The sequence below is a fragment of the Procambarus clarkii genome, chromosome 46 (genome assembly GCF_040958095.1).
Source record: "Procambarus clarkii isolate CNS0578487 chromosome 46, FALCON_Pclarkii_2.0, whole genome shotgun sequence".
In the NCBI taxonomy this organism is placed as follows: Eukaryota; Metazoa; Arthropoda; class Malacostraca; order Decapoda; family Cambaridae; genus Procambarus; species Procambarus clarkii.
The window spans coordinates 3,276,768-3,300,834 of NC_091195.1; the positions used below are offsets into that span (position 1 = coordinate 3,276,768).

The 24,067-nt window shown below is 46.4% G+C and overlaps 2 protein-coding genes across 2 annotated transcripts in view; both read left to right on the forward strand.

Annotated features, from left to right (window-relative positions):
- LOC138350617 (uncharacterized) overlaps positions 1–14,972 on the forward strand; it is a 188,980-nt gene extending 174,008 nt beyond the window's left edge. Inside the window, exon 4 of the transcript XR_011222159.1 lies at positions 13,031–14,972. The gene's annotated coding sequence lies outside the window, so the exon portion shown is untranslated. The remainder of the gene's footprint in view (positions 1–13,030) is intronic.
- Positions 1–24,067, forward strand: part of LOC123752831 (uncharacterized) — a 192,864-nt gene that overhangs the window by 3,404 nt on the left and 165,393 nt on the right. The window contains exons 2-3 of the mRNA XM_069301649.1: positions 3,053–3,781; positions 12,028–12,565. Of these exons, the coding sequence (XP_069157750.1) occupies positions 3,053–3,781; positions 12,028–12,191 (893 nt within the window). The 3' untranslated portion in view covers positions 12,192–12,565. The remainder of the gene's footprint in view (positions 1–3,052; positions 3,782–12,027; positions 12,566–24,067) is intronic.

Genomic DNA, 24,067 nt, shown 5'->3' on the forward strand with positions numbered 1-24,067 from the left:
CTTATATTGTTTACAAACATAATCACCTTAAGGGAGACAAACACCTTATATTGTTTACAAATATAGTTACCTTAGGGCAAGAAGCTACCAACATTGTTTACAAATATAGTTACCGTAAGAGCGACAAACACCTTATATTGTTTACAAATATAGTAACCTTAAGAGCGACAGACACCTTATATTGTTTACAAATATAGTCACCTTAAGAGCGACAAACACCTTATATTGTTTACAAATATAGTCACCTTAAGGGTGACAAACACCTTACATTGTTTACAAATATAGTCACCTTAAGGGTGGCAAACCTTCTACTTTGATTACAAATATAGACTTATTAAGGGCGACTACTCCATGAATAATAAATGTTCGAAACATTCCGCTGCTGTATATATGCAACCCGTTCTCGCAAATTTAATAAGTCAATATTGACTTATTAAATATGTGCATAGGTGACATACTTAACATAATAGATACCCTTAAAAAGATTCATAGAAAACACCGACCTTACCTAACCTACTTAGTATGTTAAGATAAGCATCTTATTGCTTCGTAATTACAATTATTACCTAACCTATAATAGGTATAGGTTAAGTAATAATTGTAATTACGAAGCAATAAGATGCTTATCTTAACATACTAACAAGGTTAGGTAAGGTCGGTGTTTTCTATGAATCATTTTAAGGGTATCTATTATGTTTAGTATATCACCTATGCACGTAGTTAATAAGTCAATATTGACGTTACGAATTTGCGAGAACGGGTTGATATATTCTTGTGCATAAATAATTTCATGAAGTATTTAGCGACGCCAAACTTTTGGTTCAGATGACTTACCACTTTGACTTTGACTCGTGGTACAGATCTCCTTTCACTGTGACCTAATTCCTGTTCAAGATGACCTTTCACTGTGACCTAATTCCTGTTCAAGATGACCTTTCACTGTGACCTAATTCCTGTTCAGGATGACCTTTCACTGTGACCTAATTCCTGTTCAAGATGACCTTTCACTGTGACCTAATTCCTGTTCAAGATGACCTTTCACACTGACCTAATTCCTGTTCAAGATTACCTTTCACTGTGACCTAATTCCTGTTTAAGATGACCTTTCACACTGACCTAATTCCTGTTCAAGATTACCTTTCACTGTGACCTAATTCCTGTTTAAGATGACCTTTCACACTGACCTAATTCCAGTTTAAGGTGACCTTTTAGTGTGACCTAATTCCTGTCCAAGATTACTTTTTACTGTGACCTAATTCCTGTCCAAGGTTACCTTTTATTCTGACCACCTAATTCCTGTTTAAGATGACCTTTCACTGTGACCTTGATCCCTTGGTTAATTAGACCTTCCGTAACTTTGATCCTTTTTTCAGGTGACCCATCTATCCCTGTGACCTTGATACTTGGTCCAGATGACCTTTCACTGTGACCTTGACTTAGTTTATATGACATTCTAATGAGACCTTGACCATTGATAAAGATAACCTTGACTGTGGCCTTGACCATTGATAAAGATGACCAAGACTGTGACCGTGACCATTGATACAGATTACCATGACCATTGACACAGATGACCTTGACTGTGACCTTCACCATTGATACAGATGACCTTGACTGTGACCTTGACTATGATACAGATGACCTTGACCATCGATACAGATGACCTTGGCTGTGACCTTGACCATTGACACAGATGACCTTGACCATTGATACAGATGACCTTGACTGTGACCATGACCATTGACACAGATGACCTTGACTGTGACCTTCACCATTGATACAGATGACCTTGACTTTGACCTTGACCATGATACAGATGACCTTGACCATCGATACAGATGACCTTGACTGTGACCTTGACCATTGATACAGATGACCTTGACTGTGACCTTGACCATTGATACAGATGACCTTGACTGTGACCTTGACCATTGATACAGATGACCTTGACTGTGACCTTGACCATTGATACAGATTACCATGACCATTAACACAGATGACCTTGACTGTGACCTAGACCATCGATACAGATGACCTTGACTGTGACCTGGTCATTGATACAGATGACCTTGACTGTGACCTTGGCCATTGATACAGATGACCTTGACCATTGATAAAGATGACCTTGACCATTGATACAGATAACCTTGACTGTGACCTTGACCATTAATGCAGATGACCTTGACCATAAATACAGATGGCCTTGACCATTGATACAGATGACCTTGACTGTGACCTTGACCATTAATACAGATGACCTTGACCATTGATACAGATGACCTTGACTGTGACCTTGACAATTAATACAGATGGCCTTGACCATTGATACAGATGACCTTGACCATTGATACAGATGACCTTGACCATTGATACAGATAACCCTGACTGTGACCTTGACCATTGATACAGATGACCTTGACTGTGACCTTGACCATTGATAAAGATGACCTTGACCATTGATACAGATAACCTTGACTGTGACCTTGACCATTGACAATTAATACAGATGACCTTGACCATTGATACAGATGACCTTGACTGTGACCTTGACCATTAATACAGATGACCTTGACCATTGATACAGATGACCTTGACCATTGATACAGATGAAATTGACTGTGACCTTGACAATTAATACAGATGGCCTTGACCATTGATACAGATGACCTTGACCATTGATACAGATGACCTTGACCATTGATACAGATGACCTTGACCATTGATACAGACGACCTTGACCATTGATACAGATGACCTTGACTGAGACCTTGACAATTAATACAGATGGCCTTGACCATTGATACAGATGACCTTGACTGTGACCTTGACCATTGATACAGATGACCTTGACCATTGATACAGATGACCTTGACCGTGGCTTTTAAAAGCTATTAATACATAGTTTAGATGCTATTAATACTGTTCAAAATACGAACTTGTCATCAGGTAATAAACCCAGCAGTAAGGTGAGTGGATGGCTCAGTATGTCTTCTTGTTATATCTTAGAACATACCAGTAACGACAGTGACTCTATCTCAGTGTATGTCTTCAGGCATTGACCTGGACGCCATGGACTACGTGGACCCGGTCACCCTGGGCTACGTGGACCCGGACACCCTGGACGCCACGGGCTACGTGGACCCGGACACCCTGGACGCCACGGGCTACGTGGACCCGGACACCCTGGACGCCACGGGCTACGTGGACTCGGACACCCTGGACGCCACGGGCTACGTGGTCCCGGACACCCTGGACGCCACGGGCTACGTGGACCCGGACACCCTGGACGCCACGAGCTACGTGGACCCGGACACCCTGGACGCCACGGGCAACGTGGACCCGGACACCCTGGACGCCACGGGCTACGTGGACTCGGACACCCTGGACGCCACGGGCTACGTGGTCCCGGACACCCTGGACGCCACGGGCTACGTGGTCCCGGACACCCTGGACGCCATGGGCTACGTGGACCCGGACACCATGGACGCCACGGGCTACGTGGACCCGGACACCCTGGACGCCACGGGCTACGTGGACCCGGACACCCTGGACGCCACGGGCTACGGGGACCCGGACACCCTGGACGCCACGGGCTATGTGGACCTGGACACCCTGGACACTCTGCCGTACCAGGGAAGGGAGCTCCGCCTGATCATCAGGTGGGAGTGTCTCACAGATGACGACCCCGCCATAGACTGGTGCTGCCACCTGGCGGCTCAGCTGCGTCCTCCCTCAAGTGGAGGGTATAGTCTCCTGGTCTTCCCTGACACGTCACTCACCTGTACGTATTGACTACATTTTAACACGTGAATATCTGTAACTCAGTTGTTTAATTCACAGTGCTTCCAGTGGTTTCAAAAATATTTTTACATTAAAAGTTATGAATTAGAGAACTTATAAGGCTTCTTGAGTAACTTTGAGCACCGTTTAGCGACCAAGAATATTCATTAAGCAAGCTTCACTGCTTATAAGATAACACTGATCAATATTTAGCCCAACATTGTCTTGCTTAATACAAGCTAGATTTACTTGATATAAGTTTTCTTTGGCATGAGTGTGTGACATAGACAGGTGTGGGTGGGGAGAGTAGCCAGGTGTGGGCTTCCATGTTCCCTCTCATGTGCAGGTGTGGGTGGGGAGAGTAGTCAGGTGTGGGCTTTAGTGTTCCCTCTCATGTGCAGGTGTGGGTCGGGAAAGTAGCCAGGTGTGGGCTTCCGTGTTCCCTCTCATGTGCAGGTGTGGGTCGGAAGAGTAGCCAGGTATGGGCTTCCGTGTTCCCTCTCATCTACAGGTGTGGGTCGGGAGCGTAGCCAGGTGTGGGCTTTAGTGTTCCCTCTCATGTGCAGGTGTGGGGAGGGAGAGTAGCCAGGTGTGGGCTTTAGTGTTCCCTCTCATGTGCAGGTGTGGGGAGGGAGAGTAGCCAGGTGTGGGCTTCCGTGTTTCCTCTCATCTACAGGTGTGGGTGGGGAGAGTAGCCAGGTGTGACAACGTTTGTTTTCATGTATGAGCTACGTTATTGTGTGGTTGTAAATAAGTTGCCACAACTTACTGCACAACTTTGGCTAAACAATTTTGAGACCGTGTCGCAACCTTAAATGTTGCATAAAAATCGTTTTCCTGATTGATGGAATATATATAAAAAATGTAGAAATATTTAAAAAATATATTTCTACATATACTAGAAATAAAACTGAAGCATAATAAAAGGTAGGTTAAAAATATTTTATTCATTACTTTCACTTAATGGAGAATCCATGGTAGTGGTGGTGGAATTGTTGCTGGGTTGTGGTTGGTGGCAGTGGTGGTAGGTTGTGGTTGGTGGCAGTGGTGGGTGATGTTTATTGTTGGTGGTAGTGGTTGGTTCTAGTGGTGGTTAATAGTTGTGGTTGGTTTTGATGGTTGCGGTGGTTGATGGTAGTGTTTGTTGATGGTTGTGGTGGTTAATTGTTGTGGTGGTTGATGGTTGTGGTGGTTGATTGTTGTGATGGATGATGGTTTTGGTGGTTGATTATTGTGGTGGTTGATTGTTGTGGTGGGTGATGGTTGTGGTGGTTGATGGTTGTGGTGGTTGATTGTTGTGGTGGTTGATTGTTGTGGTGGGTAATGGTTGTGGTGGTTGATTGTTGTGGTGGTTAATTATTGTGGGGGTTGATTGTTGTTGTGGTTAATGGTTGTGGGGGTTAATTATTGTGGTGGTTGATGGTTGTGGTGGTTGATGGTTGTGGTGGTTGATTGTTGTGGTGGTTAATGGTTGTGGTGGTTGATTGTTGTGGTGGTTAATGGTTGTGGGGGTTGATTGTTGTGGTGGTTGATGGTTGTGGTGGTTAATTATTGTGGTGGTTGATGGTTGTGGTGGTTGATTGTTGTGGTGGTTGATGGGTGTGGTTGGGGGGTTAATTGCAGTGGTGGTTGTTGTGGTTCGTGATGGTAGTGGTTGATTGTTGTACTTTATGTAGTGGCGATTGTTGGTTATAGTTCGCGTGGGTGGTGGTTTATTGTGTTGTTTGGTGGTAGTGGTGGTTGATTGTTGGTGGTAGTGGTGGTTGATTGTTGAGGTTGTTGGTGGTGGTTTATGGTTGTTGGTGGTTGATAGTTGTGGTTAATGGTAGTGGTTGTTGATAGTAGTGGTTTAGGGCAGTGGTAGATGGTGGTTGTGGTCGTTTGTGGTTGACTGTACTGGTAGTTGTTGAGGTTCGTGATATTGGTGGTTGATTGTTGTATTTTGTGGTAGTGGTGGTTGATTATATTTGGCAGTAGTGGTGTTTGATTGTTGTTGGTGGTAGGGGTGGTTGATTGTTGTGGTTGGTGTTGGTTTATGGTTGTTGTTGATAGTAGTGGTGATTGATTGTTGTGGTTGTTGATGATTGAGGTGGTTGATGATTGTTTAGGTTGATGGTTATTGATGGTGATGGTTATTGATAGTAGTTGAAATTGAAATTGAAATAAGTTTATTGAGGTAAAATACTCACAAAGGGATGAGGTAGCTCAAGCTATTCTCACCCCGTTCAGTACAACGTGTTCATACATATATAGACACACATCACAAACAGTAAACATATTACCGAACATTCTGAGAGATAAACATATACATTTCCTCCTTTACACAAGTAGTATGGTATCAGACGTACACACAAATACTTTTATGACTTAGGTATACTGTATAGACAATTTGCAAGAGACATGCAGATAATTCAACAAAAGATTACAGTCTTGGTGCAAAATTCTTATATCTCTCCAGAATATTATCAACCTTTCCGTTGTGACACATCCAGGCTATTTGTTCAGGAACAGTCCTTATCTCAATGTTTCTATATACATTAATCAACGGACAATCAAGAACATAATGGGCAAGGGTGTGAGACCTTTGCATACCACATAGTTGACACTTCGTGTCATTATCATGAACACCTATCCCATATTCCCAGTAATATTTGTACCCAAGCCTGAGCCGCATGTGCACAGTCACTTCAAGCATTTCTCCTTTTGCCATAAGTGAAATGGGTGTTTTGACTCACACACATGTAGTGTTGCATGGTTTGGCTTCTCTCATACATTATACCTCTCCTCGCCACTTCTGCCTGCGCCTGAATATTTCTGATTTTGCTTCTTATTTGTCTCATTGTGAATTCGCATTCGATGTCAACTTGTGGTTTTAATGTGGCGCGTTTTGCCAAGTCATCTGCCACCTCGTTGAGCACTATTCCAACATGAGATGGAATCCACATGAATTTTACATTGCGACCTTTCAGCTGTATCTCAGTTATCCTTTTCTTACAATCCTCAACTATGGACATGAAGACTGGATTTCGACTGTTTAAGGACTCAAGTGCTCCTCGGCTATCGACAAATACAAAAACATCTTTGACGTCATGACGTACTTCCTCCAAACACGCCAGAATGGCCTGCAGTTGAGCACTGATAGTAATGGTGGTTGGTTGTTGTAGTTAGAGGAGGAGGTCGAGGAGGAAGGAGGAGAAAGAGGAGGAAGGAGAAGGTCGAGGAGGAAGGAAAAGGTCGAGGAGGAAGGAGAAGGTCGAGGAGGAAGGAGAAGGTCAAGGAAGAAAGAGGAGAAGGTCGAGGAGGAAGGAGAAGGTCGAGGAGGAAGAATGAGAAGGTCGAGGAGGAGAAGGTGTTGGTGGTGGCTGTTGGTTGTTGTTAGTGGATATTGATGGTTGAAGAACATAGAAGGATTAGGAAAAATAAGGAAGGCAGGAACGAGAAGGAAGTTTAAGGGAGGAGTAGGAAGATTACGGAAGGTGGAAGAAAAATATGGAAGGAGGAGTGGTGTGTGACAGTGGTGGAGAGTGGTGTGTGACAGTGGTGGAGAGTGGTGTGTGACAGTGGTGGAGAGTGGTGTGTGACAGTGGTGGAGAGTGGTGTGTGACAGTGGTGGAGAGTGGTGTATGACAGTGGTGGAGAGTGGTGTGTGACAGTGGTGGAGAGTGGTGTGTGGCAGTTAGGAGAGTGGTGTGTGACAGTGGTGGAGAGTGGTGTGTGACAGTGGTGGAGAGTGGTGTGTGACAGTGGTGGAGAGTGGTGTGTGACAGTGGTGGAGAGTGGTGTGTGACAGTGGTGGAGAGTGGTGTATGACAGTGGTGGAGAGTGGTGTGTGACAGTGGTGGAGAGTGGTGTGTGGCAGTTAGGAGAGTGGTGTGTGACAGTGGTGGAGAGTGGTGTATGACAGTGGTGGAGAGTGGTGTGTGGCAGTGGTGGAGAGTGGTGTGTGACAGTGGTGGAGAGTGGTGTGTGACAGTGGTGGAGAGTGGTGTGTGACAGTGGTAGAGAGTGGTGTGTGACAGTGGTGGAGAGTGGTGTGTGACAGTGGTGGAGAGTGGTGCGTGGCAGTGGTGGAGAGTGGTGTGTGACAGTGGTGGAGAGTGGTGTGTGACAGTGGTGGAGAGTGGTGTGTGGCAGTGGTGGAGAGTGGTGTGTGACAGTGGTGGAGAGTGGTGTGTGACAGTGGTGGAGAGTGGTGTGTGACAGTGGTGGAGAGTGGTGTATGACAGTGGTGGAGAGTGGTGTGTGGCAGTGGTGGAGAGTGGTGTGTGACAGTGGTGGAGAGTGGTGTGTGACAGTGGTAGAGAGTGGTGTGTGACAGTGGTGGAGAGTGGTGTGTGACAGTGGTGGAGAGTGGTGTGTGACAGTGGTGGAGAGTGGTGTGTGGCAGTGGTGGGGAGTGGTGTGTGACAGTGGTGGAGAGTGGTGTGTGACAGTGGTGGGGAGTGGTGTGTGACAGTGGTGGAGAGTGGTGTGTGACAGTGGTGGAGAGTGGTGTGTGACAGTGGTGGAGAGTGGTGTGTGACAGTGGTGGAGAGTGGTGTGTGACAGTGGTGGAGAGTGGTGTGTGGCAGTGGTGGAGAGTGGTGTGTGACAGTGGTGGAGAGTGGTGTGTGACAGTGGTGGGGAGTGGTGTGTGACAGTGGTGGAGAGTGGTGTGTGACAGTGGGTGAGAGTGGTGTGTGACAGTGGTGGAGAGTGGTGTGTGACAGTGGTGGAGAGTGGTGTGTGGCAGTGGTGGAGAGTGGTGTGTGACAGTGGTGGAGAGTGGTGTGTGGCAGTGGTGGAGAGTGGTGTGTGACAGTGGTGGAGAGTGGTGTGTGACAGTGGTGGAGAGTGGTGTGTGGCAGTGGTGGAGAGTGGTGTGTGACAGTGATGGAGAGTGGTGTGTGACAGTGGTGGAGAGTGGTGTGTGGCAGTGGTGGAGAGTGGTGTGTGACAGTGGTGGAGAGTGGTGTGTGGCAGTGGTGGAGAGTGGTGTGTGGCAGTGGTGGAGAGTGGTGTGTGGCAGTGGTGGAGAGTGGTGTGTGACAGTGGTGGAGAGTGGTGTGTGACAGTGGTGGAGAGTGGTGTGTGACAGTGGTGGAGAGTGGTGTGTGACAGTGGTGGAGAGTGGTGTGTGGCAGTTAGGAGAGTGGTGTGTGACAGTGGTGGAGAGTGGTGTGTGACAGTGGTGGAGAGTGGTGTGTGGCAGTTAGGAGAGTGGTGTGTGACAGTGGTGGAGAGTGGTGTGTGGCAGTGGTGGAGAGTGGTGTGTGGCAGTAATGGAGAGTAGTGAAGGGAAGTGGTGGAGCGTGATGACACTACCCTCCTCCTCCTCTACACCACTACCCTCCTCTTCCTCATCTTCTGCACTACTACCCTCCTCCTCTGCATCACTACCCTCCTCCTCCTCTACACCACTACCCTCCTCTTCCTCATCTTCTGCACTACTACCCTCCTCCTCTGCATCACTACCCTCCTCCTCCTCTGCAGCACTACCCTCATCCTCTGCATCATTACCCTCCTCTTCCTCTGCACCACTATCCTCCTCCTCCTCTGCAGCACTACCCTCATCCTCCTCTGCACAACTACCCTACTCTTCAGCAACACTACCCTCCTCCTCCTCTGCACCACTACCCTCCTCCTCCTCTGCACCACTACCCTCCTCCTCTACACCACTACCGTCCTTCTCTGCACCACTACCCTCCTCCTCTGCACCACTACCCTCCTCCTCCTCCTCCTCCTCCTCCTCTGCAACACTACCCTCCTCCTCTGCACCACTACCCTCCTCCTCCTCTGCACCACTACCCTCCTCCTCTGCATCACTACCCTCCTCCTCTGCACCACTACCCTCCTCCTCCTCTGCACCACTACCCTCCTCCTCCTCCTCTGCAACACTACCCTCCTTCTCTGCACTACTACCCTTCTCCTCCTCTGCACCACTACCCTCCAACTCCTCTGCACCACTACCCTCCTCCTCCTCTGCATCACTACCCTCCTCCTCTGCACCACTACCCTCCTCCTCCTCTGCACCACTACGCTCCTCCTACTCCTCTGCAACACTACCCACCTCCTCTGCACTACTACCCTCCTCCTCATCTGCACCACTATTCTCTTCCTCCTCTACACCACTACCCTCCTCCTCCTCTGCACCACTACCCTCCTCCTCCTCTGCACCCCTACCCTCCTCCTCTGCACCACTACCCTCCTCCTCCTCTGCACCACTACCCTCTTCCTCTGCATCACTACCCTCCCCCTCCTCTGCACCACTACCCTCCTCCTCTGCATCACTACCCTCCTCCTCATCTGCACCACTACCCTCCTCCTTTGCACCACTACCCTCCTCCTCCTCTGCATCACTACCATCCTCCTCCTCTGCACCACTACCCTCTTCCTCTGCACCACTACCCTCCTCCTCCTTCTCTGCACTACTACCCTCCTCCTCCTCCTCTGCACCACTACCCTCCTCCTCCTCCTTTGCACCACTACCCTCCTCCTCCTCCTCTGCACCCCTACCCTCCTCCTCTGCACCACTTCCCTCCTCCTCCTTCTCTGCACTACTACCCACCTCCTCCTCCTCTGCACCACTACCCTCCTCCTCCTCCTCTGCACCACTACCCTCCTCCTCTGCACCACTACCCTCCTCCTCCTTCTCTGCATTACTACCCTCCTCCTCCTCTGCACCACTATCTTCCTCCTCTGCACCACTACCCTCCTCCTCCTCTGCACCACTACCCTCCTCCTCCTCCTCTGCACCACTACCCTCCTCCTCTGCACCACTACGCTCCTCCTCCTTTGCACCACTACCCTCCTCCTCTGCACCACTACCCTCCTCCTCCTTCTCTGCACTACTACCCTCTTCCTCCTCTGCACCACTACCCTCCTCTGTACCACTACCCTCCTCTGTACCACTACCCTCTTCCTTTGCACCAATACCCTCCCTCCTCTGCACCACTACCCTCCTCCTCCCCTGCTCCACTACCCTCCTACTCCTCTGCACCACTACCCTCCTCCTCCTCTGCAAAACTACCCTCCTCCTCCTCCTCTGCACCACTACCCCTCCTCCTCGTCTGCACCACTACCCTCCTCCTCCTCTGCACCACTACCCTCCTCCTCCTCTGCACCACTACCCTCCTCCTCCTCTGCATCACTACCCTCCTCCTTTGCACCACTACCCTCCTCCTTCCCTGCACCACTACCCTCCTCTTCTGCACATCTACCTTCCTCCTCCTCCTCTGCAGCACTACCCTACTCCTCCTCCTCCTCTGCACCACTACCCTCCTCCTCCTCTGCACCACTACCCTCCTCCTCCTCTGCACCACTACCCTCCTCCTCCTCTGCATCACTACCCTCCTCCTCCTCTGCACCACTACCCTCCTCCTCTGCACCACTACCCTCCTCCTCCTCTGCATCACTACCCTCCTCCTCCTCTGCACCACTACCCTCCTCCTCCTCTGCACCACTACCCTCCTCCTCCTCTGCACCACTTTCCTCCTCCTCCTCTGCACCACTACCCTCCTCCTCCTCCTCTGCACCACTACCCTCCTCCTCCTCCTCTGCACCACTACCCTCCTCCTCCTCTGCACCACTACCCTCCTCCTCTTTAAGAGATGGGTGTGGAGAGTTGCCAGGTGTGGGCTTCAATGTTCCCTCTCATCTACAGGTGTGGGTGTGGAGAGTTGCCAGGTGTGAGCTGCAATATTCCCTCTCATCTACAGGTGTGGGTGTGGAGAGTTGCCAGGTGTGAGCTTCAGTGTTCCCTCTCATCTACAGGTGTGGGTGTGGAGAGTTGCCAGGTGTGAGCTGCAATGTTCCCTCTCATCTACAGGTGTGGGTTGGGAGAGTAGCCAGGTGTGGGCTTCAGTGTTCCCTCTCATCTACATGTGTGGGTTGGGAGAGTAGCCAGGTGTGGGCTTCAGTGTTCCCTCTCGTCTACAGGTGTGGGTGTGGAGAGTTGCCAGGTGTGAGCTGCAATATTCCCTCTCATCTACAGGTGTGGGTGTGGAGAGTTGCCAGGTGTGAGCTGCAATGTTCCCTCTCATCTACAGGTGTGGGTGTGGAGAGTTGCCAGGTGTGAGCTGCAATGTTCCCTCTCATCTACAGGTGTGGGTGGGGAGAGTTGCCAGGTGTGAGCTGCAATGTTCCCTCTCATCTACAGGTGTGGGTGGGGAGAGTTGCCAGGTGTGAGCTGCAATGTTCCCTCTCATCTACAGGTGTGGGTGGGGAGAGTTGCCAGGTGTGAGCTGCAATGTTCCCTCTCATCTACAGGTGTGGGTGGGGAGAGACTCCTGCGAGAACTTCACCGGAGGGGCGTCACTGGTGATGACCTTGAGATTGAGATCCGGTACAGTGAGGACAGTGAGGAGAACGAGAGGTACCTCCGAGAGCTCGGTGCGTCGCTTAACAATTTTAATAATGTTAAAATATTGTAGATTGTTGAGACCTGCCTCACGAGACCAATAATGTACAAGGACACATCTACGAGGAGCTTGTTGTTGAGACCTGCCTCACGAGACCAATAATGTACAAGGACACATCTACGAGGAGCTGGTTGTTGAGACCAGCCTCACGAGACCAATAATGTACAAGGACACATCTACGAGGAGCTGGTTTTTGAGACCTGCCTCACGAGACCAATAATGTACAAGGACACATCTACGAGGAGCTGGTTGTTGCTGAGAATTTTGGTATGCTGGAGGTATGAATGAGTTTTGGTATGCTGGAGGTATGAATGAGTTTTGGTATGCTGGAGGTATGAATGAGTTTTAGTATGCTGGAGGTATGAATGAGTTTTAGTATGCTGGTGGTATGAGTGAGTTTTAGTATACTGGTGGTATGAATTAGTATTAGAATGTTAGTAGGATGAATGAGTTTTGGTATGCTGATGGTATGATTGAGTTTTTGTATGCATTGTATGAATGTATTTTAGTATGCTGGAGGTATAAATAAGCATTTGTATGCAGATTTTATTAATACGTTCAGAAATGCATATTGTATGAATAACTGATTTTGATATACTGATTTTATGAATAAGTTTTGGCATGTTATTTATATATTAGCATTTTCTACACTTTATATCGGTATGATTTTCTTTACTATTGTTTATTGGATCAATATTATTAGTTTCAGCTGTTTATTTTTTAAGGGATTTTAGTTATTTTGACATTTTAGGAATTTTAGGCATTGAGACTTTCTGTCTCACTTTTATTCTGTCTTAACCTTATTATCCTCAAGATCAAGCAGGAGCATATATACACCTGTGTTATTGTAGGTTGCTTAATGTACAACTTAATACAGTAAGTTGCCGACTGTAACTTACTATAATGCATTAAGCAGTTTATTGTATATGTACTTTAATATTATCAGTATCCGATTGTAAACTTGTTCTACTAAAGTAGCTAGCCATGTTTAGGAACTTTCTTTATTACAGTAAGTAGCGTACTGTACAAGTACTTTAATATAGTATGCAGTATACTGTTCAAGTAGTTTAATACAGTAAGTGTCCTTCTGCTCACTTAAATGTACAATTTCTTTAGTAAAGAAACTACCAAGAATCTGCCTTTAAAGGAGAAATTGAGTATAACCTTGGATTGTCAATGAGAAGTCTGAGAGCAATAGTACACCAAGAACTTCAACAAAATCTTGTAGATCTGAAGCAAAGTGAATTCGACACCAGTAATTCCATCTATCATCATACTATCATGCAAGAGGAGCCACACATCTATGGTTCATCCAATAAAATCAGCAGACTTCTAGATGTTACTACGGCTCGGTTTAGACTCGATTATAAGTATCTCTGGGAATTCTCATTATCTGCTGATGTAGACCTGACCAAATGTAAACTGTGTCAACAAAATTATTCGCACACCCTCCGTCACTATGTGATGGAGTGCGAAAAGATACGTGAATTCAGAGACAATTCTATAAAAATGTTCTAAAGATGAGTAAATGTTTCAGGAAAGAAAACATTGATTATGACTTTGGACTATCTAATGCAGTTATTAGAAACATACAAATTAAAGAAATTAATTCAGATTTAGAAGAACTAAGAAATGCACAGAGACCTGAAAGCTGCAGTATTAAAAGTTATGACAAGTTCTGTAATAATAGGTATTTGTATGGTCAGCACAGTAATCGGACCAGGCAATGTGATGTAGTAATTGTGCGAATTCGCCTTGGCTATAGACACATCTGGCAGGTTAGTGAGGCTGAGCCACTACCAGAATATTCAGATTGTAAACTCTGTGATAAACCTTTAATGCATTCACTAGAACACTATATTGATGAATGTGAAACCGTAAAGGACTTTTGACCTCCTGGCCTCTTGTACCACCAACTGTGTAACTATTTTATTGACTCAGGTGTTCTGAACGACATCCTAACAATTTACCCAAAATTTGCTTGTCCATTTTAAAGAATGAAGAACAATTTCTATTTATATTCTAAGGTGTATCACTTATGAACCCATCCCTGCCCTTGTGTGGCAGTGCACAATAGAAAGTTGTTTTCACATATCCACACATTAAAACATTGATTGTAACCGTGATATATATGTGCTTCAGCCTACAGTTTAGACCTATTGTCTTATGTATGACCCTCTGTCCTGCGTGACAGTGAATACTAGCATTAACCTCAATTTAATAAGACTATCAAAATCCTCAGATTAGGCAAAATTGTAATTAATTTTGTCAATAAAGATGTTAATAATAATAATAATTCAAAATGATCTGCTGCCAGAGATTTTGGCCAAATATCCCCAGTTTGCAAACTGTAGGTAGTAACTAAGAGTTATTGTAACCTATCCACCGCTGCCCACTGGATGGGGGGCGGTGTGCAGGACAAACATATCAATTGTGACACTAGCTCTCCACATATGTTAGTTGCTTAATTTAGAAACTGTACTTGTGATCGATCTCTAACCCATTGTTGATGTGACGACTTATACTAAATTTTGTAACTAGCTCATCAAGATTGTAACTTGCTTAGCTAAATGAATTGTGGGGTTCAGTCCCTGAGCCCATTATGTGCCTCTGTAACCCTTTCCACTACCGCCCACAAGATGGGTATGGGGTGCATAATAATTGAACTAAACTGTACACCTTATTTGATACTGTAAGTAGTACTGTACTACCCTTTTTATAGTTCAGTACTGCAAGTATTAAAGTAAATACATGCATTATCGGAAATAAAGTAACATATAAGTTTAAACAATATAAAAACTTTTATTTTCACTCATTCTCTGAGGCCTATTGTTTGGAGGTATTAACTTGCTAGTGGTATATGATATGACTTTTTCAACAGAAACAGAGTAAGACAAATCCGAGTGGTAAACGTTGTCAATGGTCCTCAGGACTCTGGCCTGAGACCTGTCTTGTTTACCATATATATAAACCATGTTGATACAACACTCAAGTGCAACATTACCATAGTTGTCAATGGTCCTCAGGACTCTGGCCTGAGACCTGTCTTGTTTACCGTATATATAAACCATGTTGATACAACACTCAAGTGCAACATTACCATAGTTGTCAATGGTCCTCAGGACTCTGGCCTGAGACCTGTCTTGTTTACCGTATATATAAACCATGTAGATACAACACTCAAGTGCAACATTACCATAGTTGTCAATGGTCCTCAGGACTCTGGCCTGAGACCTGTCTTGTTTACCGTATATATATAAACCATGTTGATACAACACTCAAGTGCAACATTACCATAGTTGTCAATGGTCCTCAGGACTCTGGCCTGAGACCTGTCTTGTTTACCGTATATATAAACCATGTAGATACAACACTCAAGTGCAACATTACCTAGTTTCCGATGATACAAAAATGTTGATAGAAATAAATTAAGAAAAACTTAAAATCGTTGCAAGATAACTTAGGCTTTTAAAATTTAACAAAAGATTTGCATATGATGATCAATACTGTCTATGCAAAGTTTAATATTACTTTGACTTTTCTTTAAGTGACTGGAGAGGAAAGTCTTATTTAAAAAAAAAAATAATTGAAAATGACCGAAATAGTTACATCTGAGGGTATAAGACTCAGTGATTGTGACAACCTTTCCTGACATTTTCCTGTCATAGACACCGTCACTATACCTCACTGTCGAACTGTTGCTGCTGACAGTGAGAACAGTAACCAACCTTAAAACATTTAAACTGGGAAAAAGTCACCATTGCTGACCTGGAAAAACTTCGAGTGTCTGTTTAACAGAAAATTTTATAATATTCATATATCAATCATTGTTTAAATATTAATATGAAATTACGCAATTCACGTTAAAATTGGTGATAGTTGAATAGCTTTGTTAGTGTAACGCATGTCGGCCTGGTTGAGCGGTGCTATGGGCGCTTCGTAGGGCATGTGAAGTGATTGGGTTATGGGGGTGTAGGGGGGGGGGGGATACAAGTGCGCCTCAATATGGGAGAGCAGATGTCTGGCGTGTGTAGGAAGGGCTCGGGTTGGTTCCCCCAGCTGGAGGAAGATACGCCATTGGGGGTCTTTGATTGGATATACACACAGCGAGCAAGCTGCAGCCGGCTAGACAGCCTGTCATCCAGTTAGACAGCCAGTCAAGCCAGACAGTTAGACAACCAGCCAGCCAGTTAGACGGCCAGCCAGCCAGTTAGACAGAGACAGACACAGAGAGAGAGAGAGAAAGAGAGAGAGAGAGAGAGAGAGAGAGAGAGAGAGAGAGAGAGAGAGAGAGAGAGAGAGAGAGAGAGAGAGAGAGAGAGAGAGAGAGAGAGACACACACACACACACACACACACCAGTTGGGGCCGGTGGCTGAGAGGACAGCACACTGGACTTGTGATCCTGTGGTCCTGGGTTCGATCCCAGGCGCCGGCAAGAAACAACGGGCAGAGTTTCTTTCACCCTATGCCTCTGTTACCTAGCAGTAAAATAGGTACCTGGGTGTTAGTCAGTTGTCACAGGCAGCTTCATGGGGATGGAGGCCTGGTCGAGGACCGGGCCGCGGGGACACTAAAAACCCCGAAATCATCTCAAGATAACTTCAAGATAAAATCATTGCAACTTTCAACACAAATCTTCAGTGTAATATCTATCAAAACCGTTTCAGTTACTGTTTTGTTCCGTCTGTCATGTCAGAGTTAGTTAAGGAAGAGGAGAGAGAATCCTTCTGTATAAATAGAAGAAGTTTGCCTGGTTGGAATTGTCACATTAAAGCATTCCAAATTTCATATATCATTGGGATACTCTGGGGCAAGATGCTGGGTGTCCCAGAGATGGCTGCGATACTCTGTGGCAAGATGCTAGGTGTCCCAGTGATGGCTGGGATACTCTGTGGCAAGATGGTGGGTGTCCCAGAGATGGCTGGGATACCCTGTGGCAAGATGCTGGGTGCCCCAGAGATGGCTGGGATACTCTGTGGCAAGATGCTGGGTGTCCCAGAGATGGCTGGGATACCCTGCGGATAGATGCTGGGTGCCCCAGAGATGGCTGGGATACCCTGTGGCAAGATGCTGGGTGTCGCAGAGATGGCTGGGATACCCTGTGGCAAGATGCTGGGTGTCCCAGAAATGGCTGGGATACTCTGTGGCAAGATGCTAGGTGTCCCAGAGATGGCTGGGATACTCTGTGGCAAGATGCTGGGTGTCCCAGAGATGGCTGGGATACTCTGTGGCAAGATGCTGGGTGTCCCAGAGATGGCTGGGATACTCTGTGGCAAGATGCTGGGTGTCCCAGAGATGGTTGCGATACTCTGTGGCAAGATGCTGGGTTTCTCAGAGATGACTGGGATACCCTGTGGCAAGATGCTGGGTGTCCCAGTGATGGCTGGGATACTCTGTGGCAAGATGCTGGGTGTCCCAGAGATGGCTGGGATACCCTGTGGCAAGATGCTGGGTGTCCCAGAGATGGCTGGGATACCCTGTGGCAAGATGCTGGGTGTCCCAGAGATGGCTGGGATACTCTATGGCAAGATGCTGGGTGTCCCAGAGATGGCTGCCTGTCCCAGACCAGACCAAGAACTAGTGCTCTGACCATCATACTATTAACAGGATTAAAGACAAAATAAATATTATATAATCAAAGGATTTGTGATTGCCTTCAAAGACAAAAAAGTTTTATGAATTTTAGGATGAAATTATAAAATTATGAGAGTAAGGAACGTCATGGAAGATTCCTCTGGGCCTGTATTACATGTAATACTTTCAGAGATAAGTATTCAACACTATACAGCAGTGCTGTATACAGGACACGAGACTGAACCTGATCTTAGTACAATTCTCTGTGACATCTGTTTATATTTGGCTACTGATGTTTTAAAATTTAAATAATTTGATTTCTAAATTTATTTCTTAATTTGAAATTAAAATAAATTTACTGAGATATAATTTATACACAAAGAGTTGAAGCAGTTCAAGCTATTCTCACGCCGTCCAGTCCAACGTGTACATATTTACCTGAATTTACCTGAAGGCCACTATCTCTCGAGTGTCCTCGACGAACCCGGCTCGTCAAAAGTCACGCCATTTGTTCTGATGATTTTGTCTATTTGGATCTTAAATTGTTGCAGTCTTTTGACATTTACGGCTTCGACGGGTAGGCAGTTCCATGGGTTTATACTAAAAGCATCACCTATTTTCTGTCCTACATTGTGTCTTGTTGAGCTTAAAACCGTTGGTACTTGTTTGTGATACAACTGACCTTTTGAAGAAGTGGTCTGGATCCACAAATTCTTCAATATTTTAAGTTTCGTTGAGATCAGCCTTGTTATGTCTGGTCTGCAGTGTTGTTAGCCCTGTAAACCCTCAACTATTCCTCGTACGGGAACCGACTTAGTTCATGAATGATTTTTCTGGCCAGGTGTTGAACTCTTAAACAGATGTGCCTCTCTGAAGCTGAGGTCTCCATGCTTGGCTACAATAATATAAGCACCTGACTGACGTCAAGCGGCTGACTATTCCTAGGATGTGGATGGCTTCTTTTACTGCAGCTCCCACTTGTTGACCAACTTTTACTGATTTGTGGATTCTGACTCCAAGGTCCTTCTTCATCAACCTCCTGCAAGGTAAGGCTTTTGATTTGATAGTTATGATGTGCAATGTTATGCCCCACATGCAAGGTCTTTACATTTTTCGGTATTAAAGAGCATCTGCCAATCTTCCGACACTTATGGAGTTCATGTAGCTCGCTTTGTAAGGCCTCAATATTATGGTCACTCCTTACTTTACCATAAATCTAAGCGTCATCTGCAGTTTTGATGATATGGTTTGTAATATTTTATTCCATGTCATTGATATATATGACAAATAGGGATGGCCCCAAAATGGACCCGTGCGGTACTTCGCTCACCACATTTTTCCAGCCATAGTTATTTCCGTTTAGGACGACTCTACTTTCTTTGTTATAATCATTATTTGATCCATTCTAGTGTTCTACCATATATTCCATGTGCTTGTACTTTCCATGTCAGTCTTTCATATGGCACCTTATCAAAAGCTTTAACAAAGACCATGTATACTACATGTACTGAAAGTCCTTGTCTGAATAGCTAGTTACCATCCCCTAAAATTTGAGAAGGTTTGTAGGGCATCATTTATTTTTAAGAAGGCTATTGTTGTGACCCAAACTGTAGGAGTGAATAAATTAGAAAATCTCTCTCAGAGTATGGGACAAGGGAAGTGTGTGTGTGTGTGTGTGTGTGTGTGTGTGTGTGTGTGTGTGTGTGTGTGTGTGTGTGTGTATGTGTGTGTGTGTACTCACCTAGTTGTACTCACCTAGTTGTGTTTGCGGGGGTTGAGCTCTGGCTCTTTGGTCCCGCCTCTCAACCGTCAATCAACAGGTGTACAGATTCCTTAGCCTATCGGGCTCTGTCATATCTACACTTGAAACTGTGTATGGAGTCAGCCTCCACCACATCACTTCCTAATGCATTCCATTTGTCAACCACTCTGACACTAAAAAAGTTCTTTCTAATATCTCTGTGGCTCATTTGGGCACTCAGTTTCCACCTGTGTCCCCTAGTACGTGTGCCCCTTGTGTTAAATAGACTGTCTTTATCTACCCTATCAATCCCCTTCAGAATCTTGAATGTGGTGATCATGTCCCCCCTAACTCTTCTGTCTTCCAGCGAAGTGAGGTTTAATTCCCGTAGTCTCTCCTCGTAGCTCATACCTCTCAGCTCGGGTACTAGTCTGGTGGCAAACCTTTGAACCTTTTCCAGTTTAGTCTTATCCTTGACTAGATATGGACTCCATGCTGGGGCTGCATACTCCAGGATTGGCCTGACATATGTGGTATACAAAGTTCTGAATGATTCTTTACACAAGTTTCTGAATGCCGTTCGTATGTTGGCCAGCCTGGCATATGCCGCTGATGTTATCCGCTTGATATGTGCTGCAGGAGACAGGTCTGGCGTGATATCAACCCCCAAGTCTTTTTCCTTCTCTGACTCCTGAAGAATTTCCTCTCCCAGATGATACCTTATATCTGGCCTCCTGCTCCCTACACCTATCTTCATTACATTACATTTGGTTGGGTTAAACTCTAACAACCATTTGTTCGACCATTCCTTCAGCTTGTCTAGGTCTTCTTGAAGCCTCAAACAGTCCTCTTCTGTTTTAATCCTTCTCATAATTTTAGCATCGTCCACAAACATTGAGAGAAATGAATCGATACCCTCCGGGAGATCATTTACATATATCAGAAACAAGATAGGACCGAGTACAGAGCCCTGTGGGACTCCACTGGTGACTTCACGCCAATCGGAGGTCTCACCCCTCACCGTAACTCTCTGCTTCCTATTGCTTAGATACTCCCTTATCCACTGGAGCACCTTACCAGCTACACCTGCCTGTCTCTCCAGCTTATGTACCAGCCTCTTATGCGGTACTGTGTCAAAGGCTTTCCGACAATCCAAGAAAATGCAGTCCGCCCAGCCCTCTCTTTCTTGCTTAATCTGTGTCACCTGATCGTAGAATTCTATCAAGCCTGTAAGGCAAGATTTACCCTCCCTGAATCCATGTTGGCGATTTGTCACGAAGTCCCTTCTCTCCAGATGTGTTACCAGGTTTTTTCTCACGATCTTCTCCATCACCTTGCATGGTATACAAGTCAAGGACACTGGCCTGTAGTTCAGTGCCTCTTGTCTGTCGCCCTTTTTGTATATTGAGACCACATTCGCCGTCTTCCATATTTCTGGTAGGTCTCCCGTCTCTAGTGACTTACTATACACTATGGAGAGTGGCAGGCAAAGTGCCTCTGCACACTCTTTCAGTACCCATGGTGAGATCCCATCTGGACCAACAGCCTTTCTAACATCCAGATCCAGCAGGTGTCTCTTGACCTCCTCTCTCGTAATTTCGAACTCCTCCAAGGCCGCCTGGTTTACCTCCCTTTCTCCTAGCACAGTGACCTCACCCTGTTCTATTGTGAAGACCTCCTGGAACCTCTTGTTGAGTTCCTCACACACCTCTCTGTCATTCTCTGTATACCTGTCCTCGCCTGTTCTAAGTTTCAATACCTGTTCTTTCACTGTTGTTTTCCTTCTGATGTGACTGTGGAGTAGCTTTGGTTCGGTCTTGGCTTTGTTTGCTATATCATTTTCAAAATTTTTCTCTGCTTCTCTTCTCACCCTGACGTACTCATTCCTGGTTCTCTGGTATCTCTCTCTGCTTTCTGGTGTTCTGTTATTCCGGAAGTTCCTCCACGCCTTTTTGTTCAGTTTCTTCGCTTCCATACATGCCCTATTATACCATGGATTCTTCTGTTGCTTCTCGGATTTTTCCCTTTGGGCCGGGATGAACCTGTTTACTGCCTCCTGACACTTTTGGGTAACATAGTCCATCATACCCTGTACAGACTTGTCTCTGAGGTCTGTGTCCCAAGGTATTTCACTTAGGAAACTTCTCATCTGTTCATAATTCCCCTTTCGGTATGCCAGCCTTTTGATTCCTAGTTCTTTTTGGGGGGAGATAAGTCCTAGCTCTACCAGGTACTCAAAGTTCAATACACTGTGGTCACTCATTCCCAAGGGCGCTTCCATCTTAACTTCCCTTATATCCCATTCATTTAGGGTAAATATCAAATCAAGCATTGCTGGTTCATCTTCTCCTCTCATTCTTGTTGGTTCTTTGGTGTGCTGGCTTAGAAAGTTTCTTGTTGCCACGTCCAGCAGCTTAGCTCTCCATGTTTCTGGTCCTCCATGCGGGTCTCTGTTCTTCCAATCTATCTTCCCATGGTTGAAGTCTCCCATAATTAGTAGTCCAGATCCATTCCTGCTAGCAACAGAAGCTGCTCTTTCTATTATGTTAATGGTGGCCATGTTGTTTCTATCATATTCCTGTCTAGGTCTTCTGTCATTTGGTGGTGGATTATATATGACTGCGACTATAATTTTTTTCCCTCCATTTGTTACAGTACCTGCTATGTAGTCACTGATACCTTCACAGCCCTGAATATCCATCTCCTCAAAATCCCAGCCCTGTCTTACCAGCAGAGCTACACCACCCCCACCTCTTCCTTCCCTCTCTTTCCTCATAACATAATAGTCCTGTGGGAACACTGCATTTGTTATCGTTTTCGTGATCTTTGTTTCTGAGAGGGCTATTATGTCTGGGTTTTCCTCTAGTACCAGTTCTCCAAGCTCATTTGCTTTATTTGTAATTCCATCTATGTTTGTGTACATCGCTTTGAGGCTCACTTTCTTCTGTCCCTTCTCAAATCGCCTCCTTGGTTAGTGTTCTGCTGGTGGGGGAGGCTGTTCCATGGGTGTGAGGACCTGTGAGGTGGATAACAGGGTCTCAGAGGATACTGGGATGAGGTGCGGGGGATCCAGTGAAGGGGGAGGGACAGGGAGGGTATGGGGTGAAAGGGGAGGGAGGACGGGAAGGAAAGGGGGGGAGGGAGGACTCGGGAGGAGGGGAGGGGTAGAAGGGTGGGGATTGGATGTGGGGGGAGGGAGATTTTGCTGAACATTTGAGTGGGGGCAGGGAGGGTTTGGGGTATGGGGGTTTTCTATGCAGAGGAGGGAGGCGGGGTTGTCCTCCCTTCTGGCGTTACTGGGTAGCTGATTGTGGGTTCCCCCCTCGCCTCTGGGGGTGTTGGGTTGGGAGCTGTGACTTCCTGGTCTTCCCCTCTCGCCCTGCGCCTCTTCCTTGCTTCTGCCGCCACGGCTCTCTCCTCCCTTGTCATGTCTCTTTGGAGGAATACATTTTTTAATTTTCCCACGTTTTTCAGGGAGCTCTTCCTTGATAGGATCTTCTCCTTTGTGTTCTCGTTTGCAAACACTATCTTTATCATTCGGTCTCGGTCTTTGTTGTACCGGCCTAGCCTGAAAACCTTCTCAATGCTATGCTCAGCCCCTTCCATGTCTAGTGCCTTTAGTACTTCATTCACTGCTGCTTTGTCCTTGTCACTCCACTCTGTCCTATTAGATCCTTCCTGCTCCTTAATACCCACAGCAACCACTGATCTGTTCCTTTCCAGCAGTTGGCTAGTGGAGCGTGCCGCCTCCTGCGAGGTGGCTGCTTTCATGGCCACCTCCATCACTGCAGTCATTACTTCAGAGTTATTTTTTTTTAGTATTTCTGCAAATGTTGCTTTTATTGTGGCATTCTCATCCAGAAAACTATTACCACCTTCTCCCTGGGTGGTTTTCTGATTCTCAGCCTCGATACCATTTTCTATGAGGGCTCTAATCTCCTCCTTTGCTGCTGTCAGCTCTCTTTTCAGGTTGCTTATTTCGTTCTTCATTTCCTGCATCATTTCTTGCATCTCACTCTTGATGTCCTCCAGAAACTGGGCGAACATTTCCTTCATCTCGTCACCTTGGCTCTTTCCTGTTCCCCTGGGACCTCTGGCTGCCATGCTTGACCCTGTTGGGATGGGGGAGGGAGAGAGAGAGAGAGAGGAAGAGAGAGAGAAAGAGAGAGAAAGGGAGTGATAAAGGGAGAGATAAATGGGTGGGTGGGGGGGGATCCGACCCTTCCACTGAAGTGAGAAGAAAGTAGAAGGGGAGGGGGGGAGGAGATGGAGAGAGAGGCGGGAGGGAGAGAGTGGGTGAGGGAGAGAGTGGGTGAGGGAGAGAGCGGGTGAGGGAGAGAGCGGGTGAGGGAGAGAGGGGGGGGGGAGGTGTGTGTGTGTGTGTGTGTGGGCAGAGAGGGAGGGGGAAGGAAAGAGAGGGAGGGAGAGGGGAGGGAGGGGGAAGGAAAGAGAGGGAGGGGGAAGGAAAGAGAGGGAGGGAGAGGGGGAGGGAGGGAGAGGGAGAGAGAGAGAGAGAGAGAGAGAGAGAGAGAGAGAGAGAGAGAGAGAGAGAGAGAGAGAGAGAGAGAGAG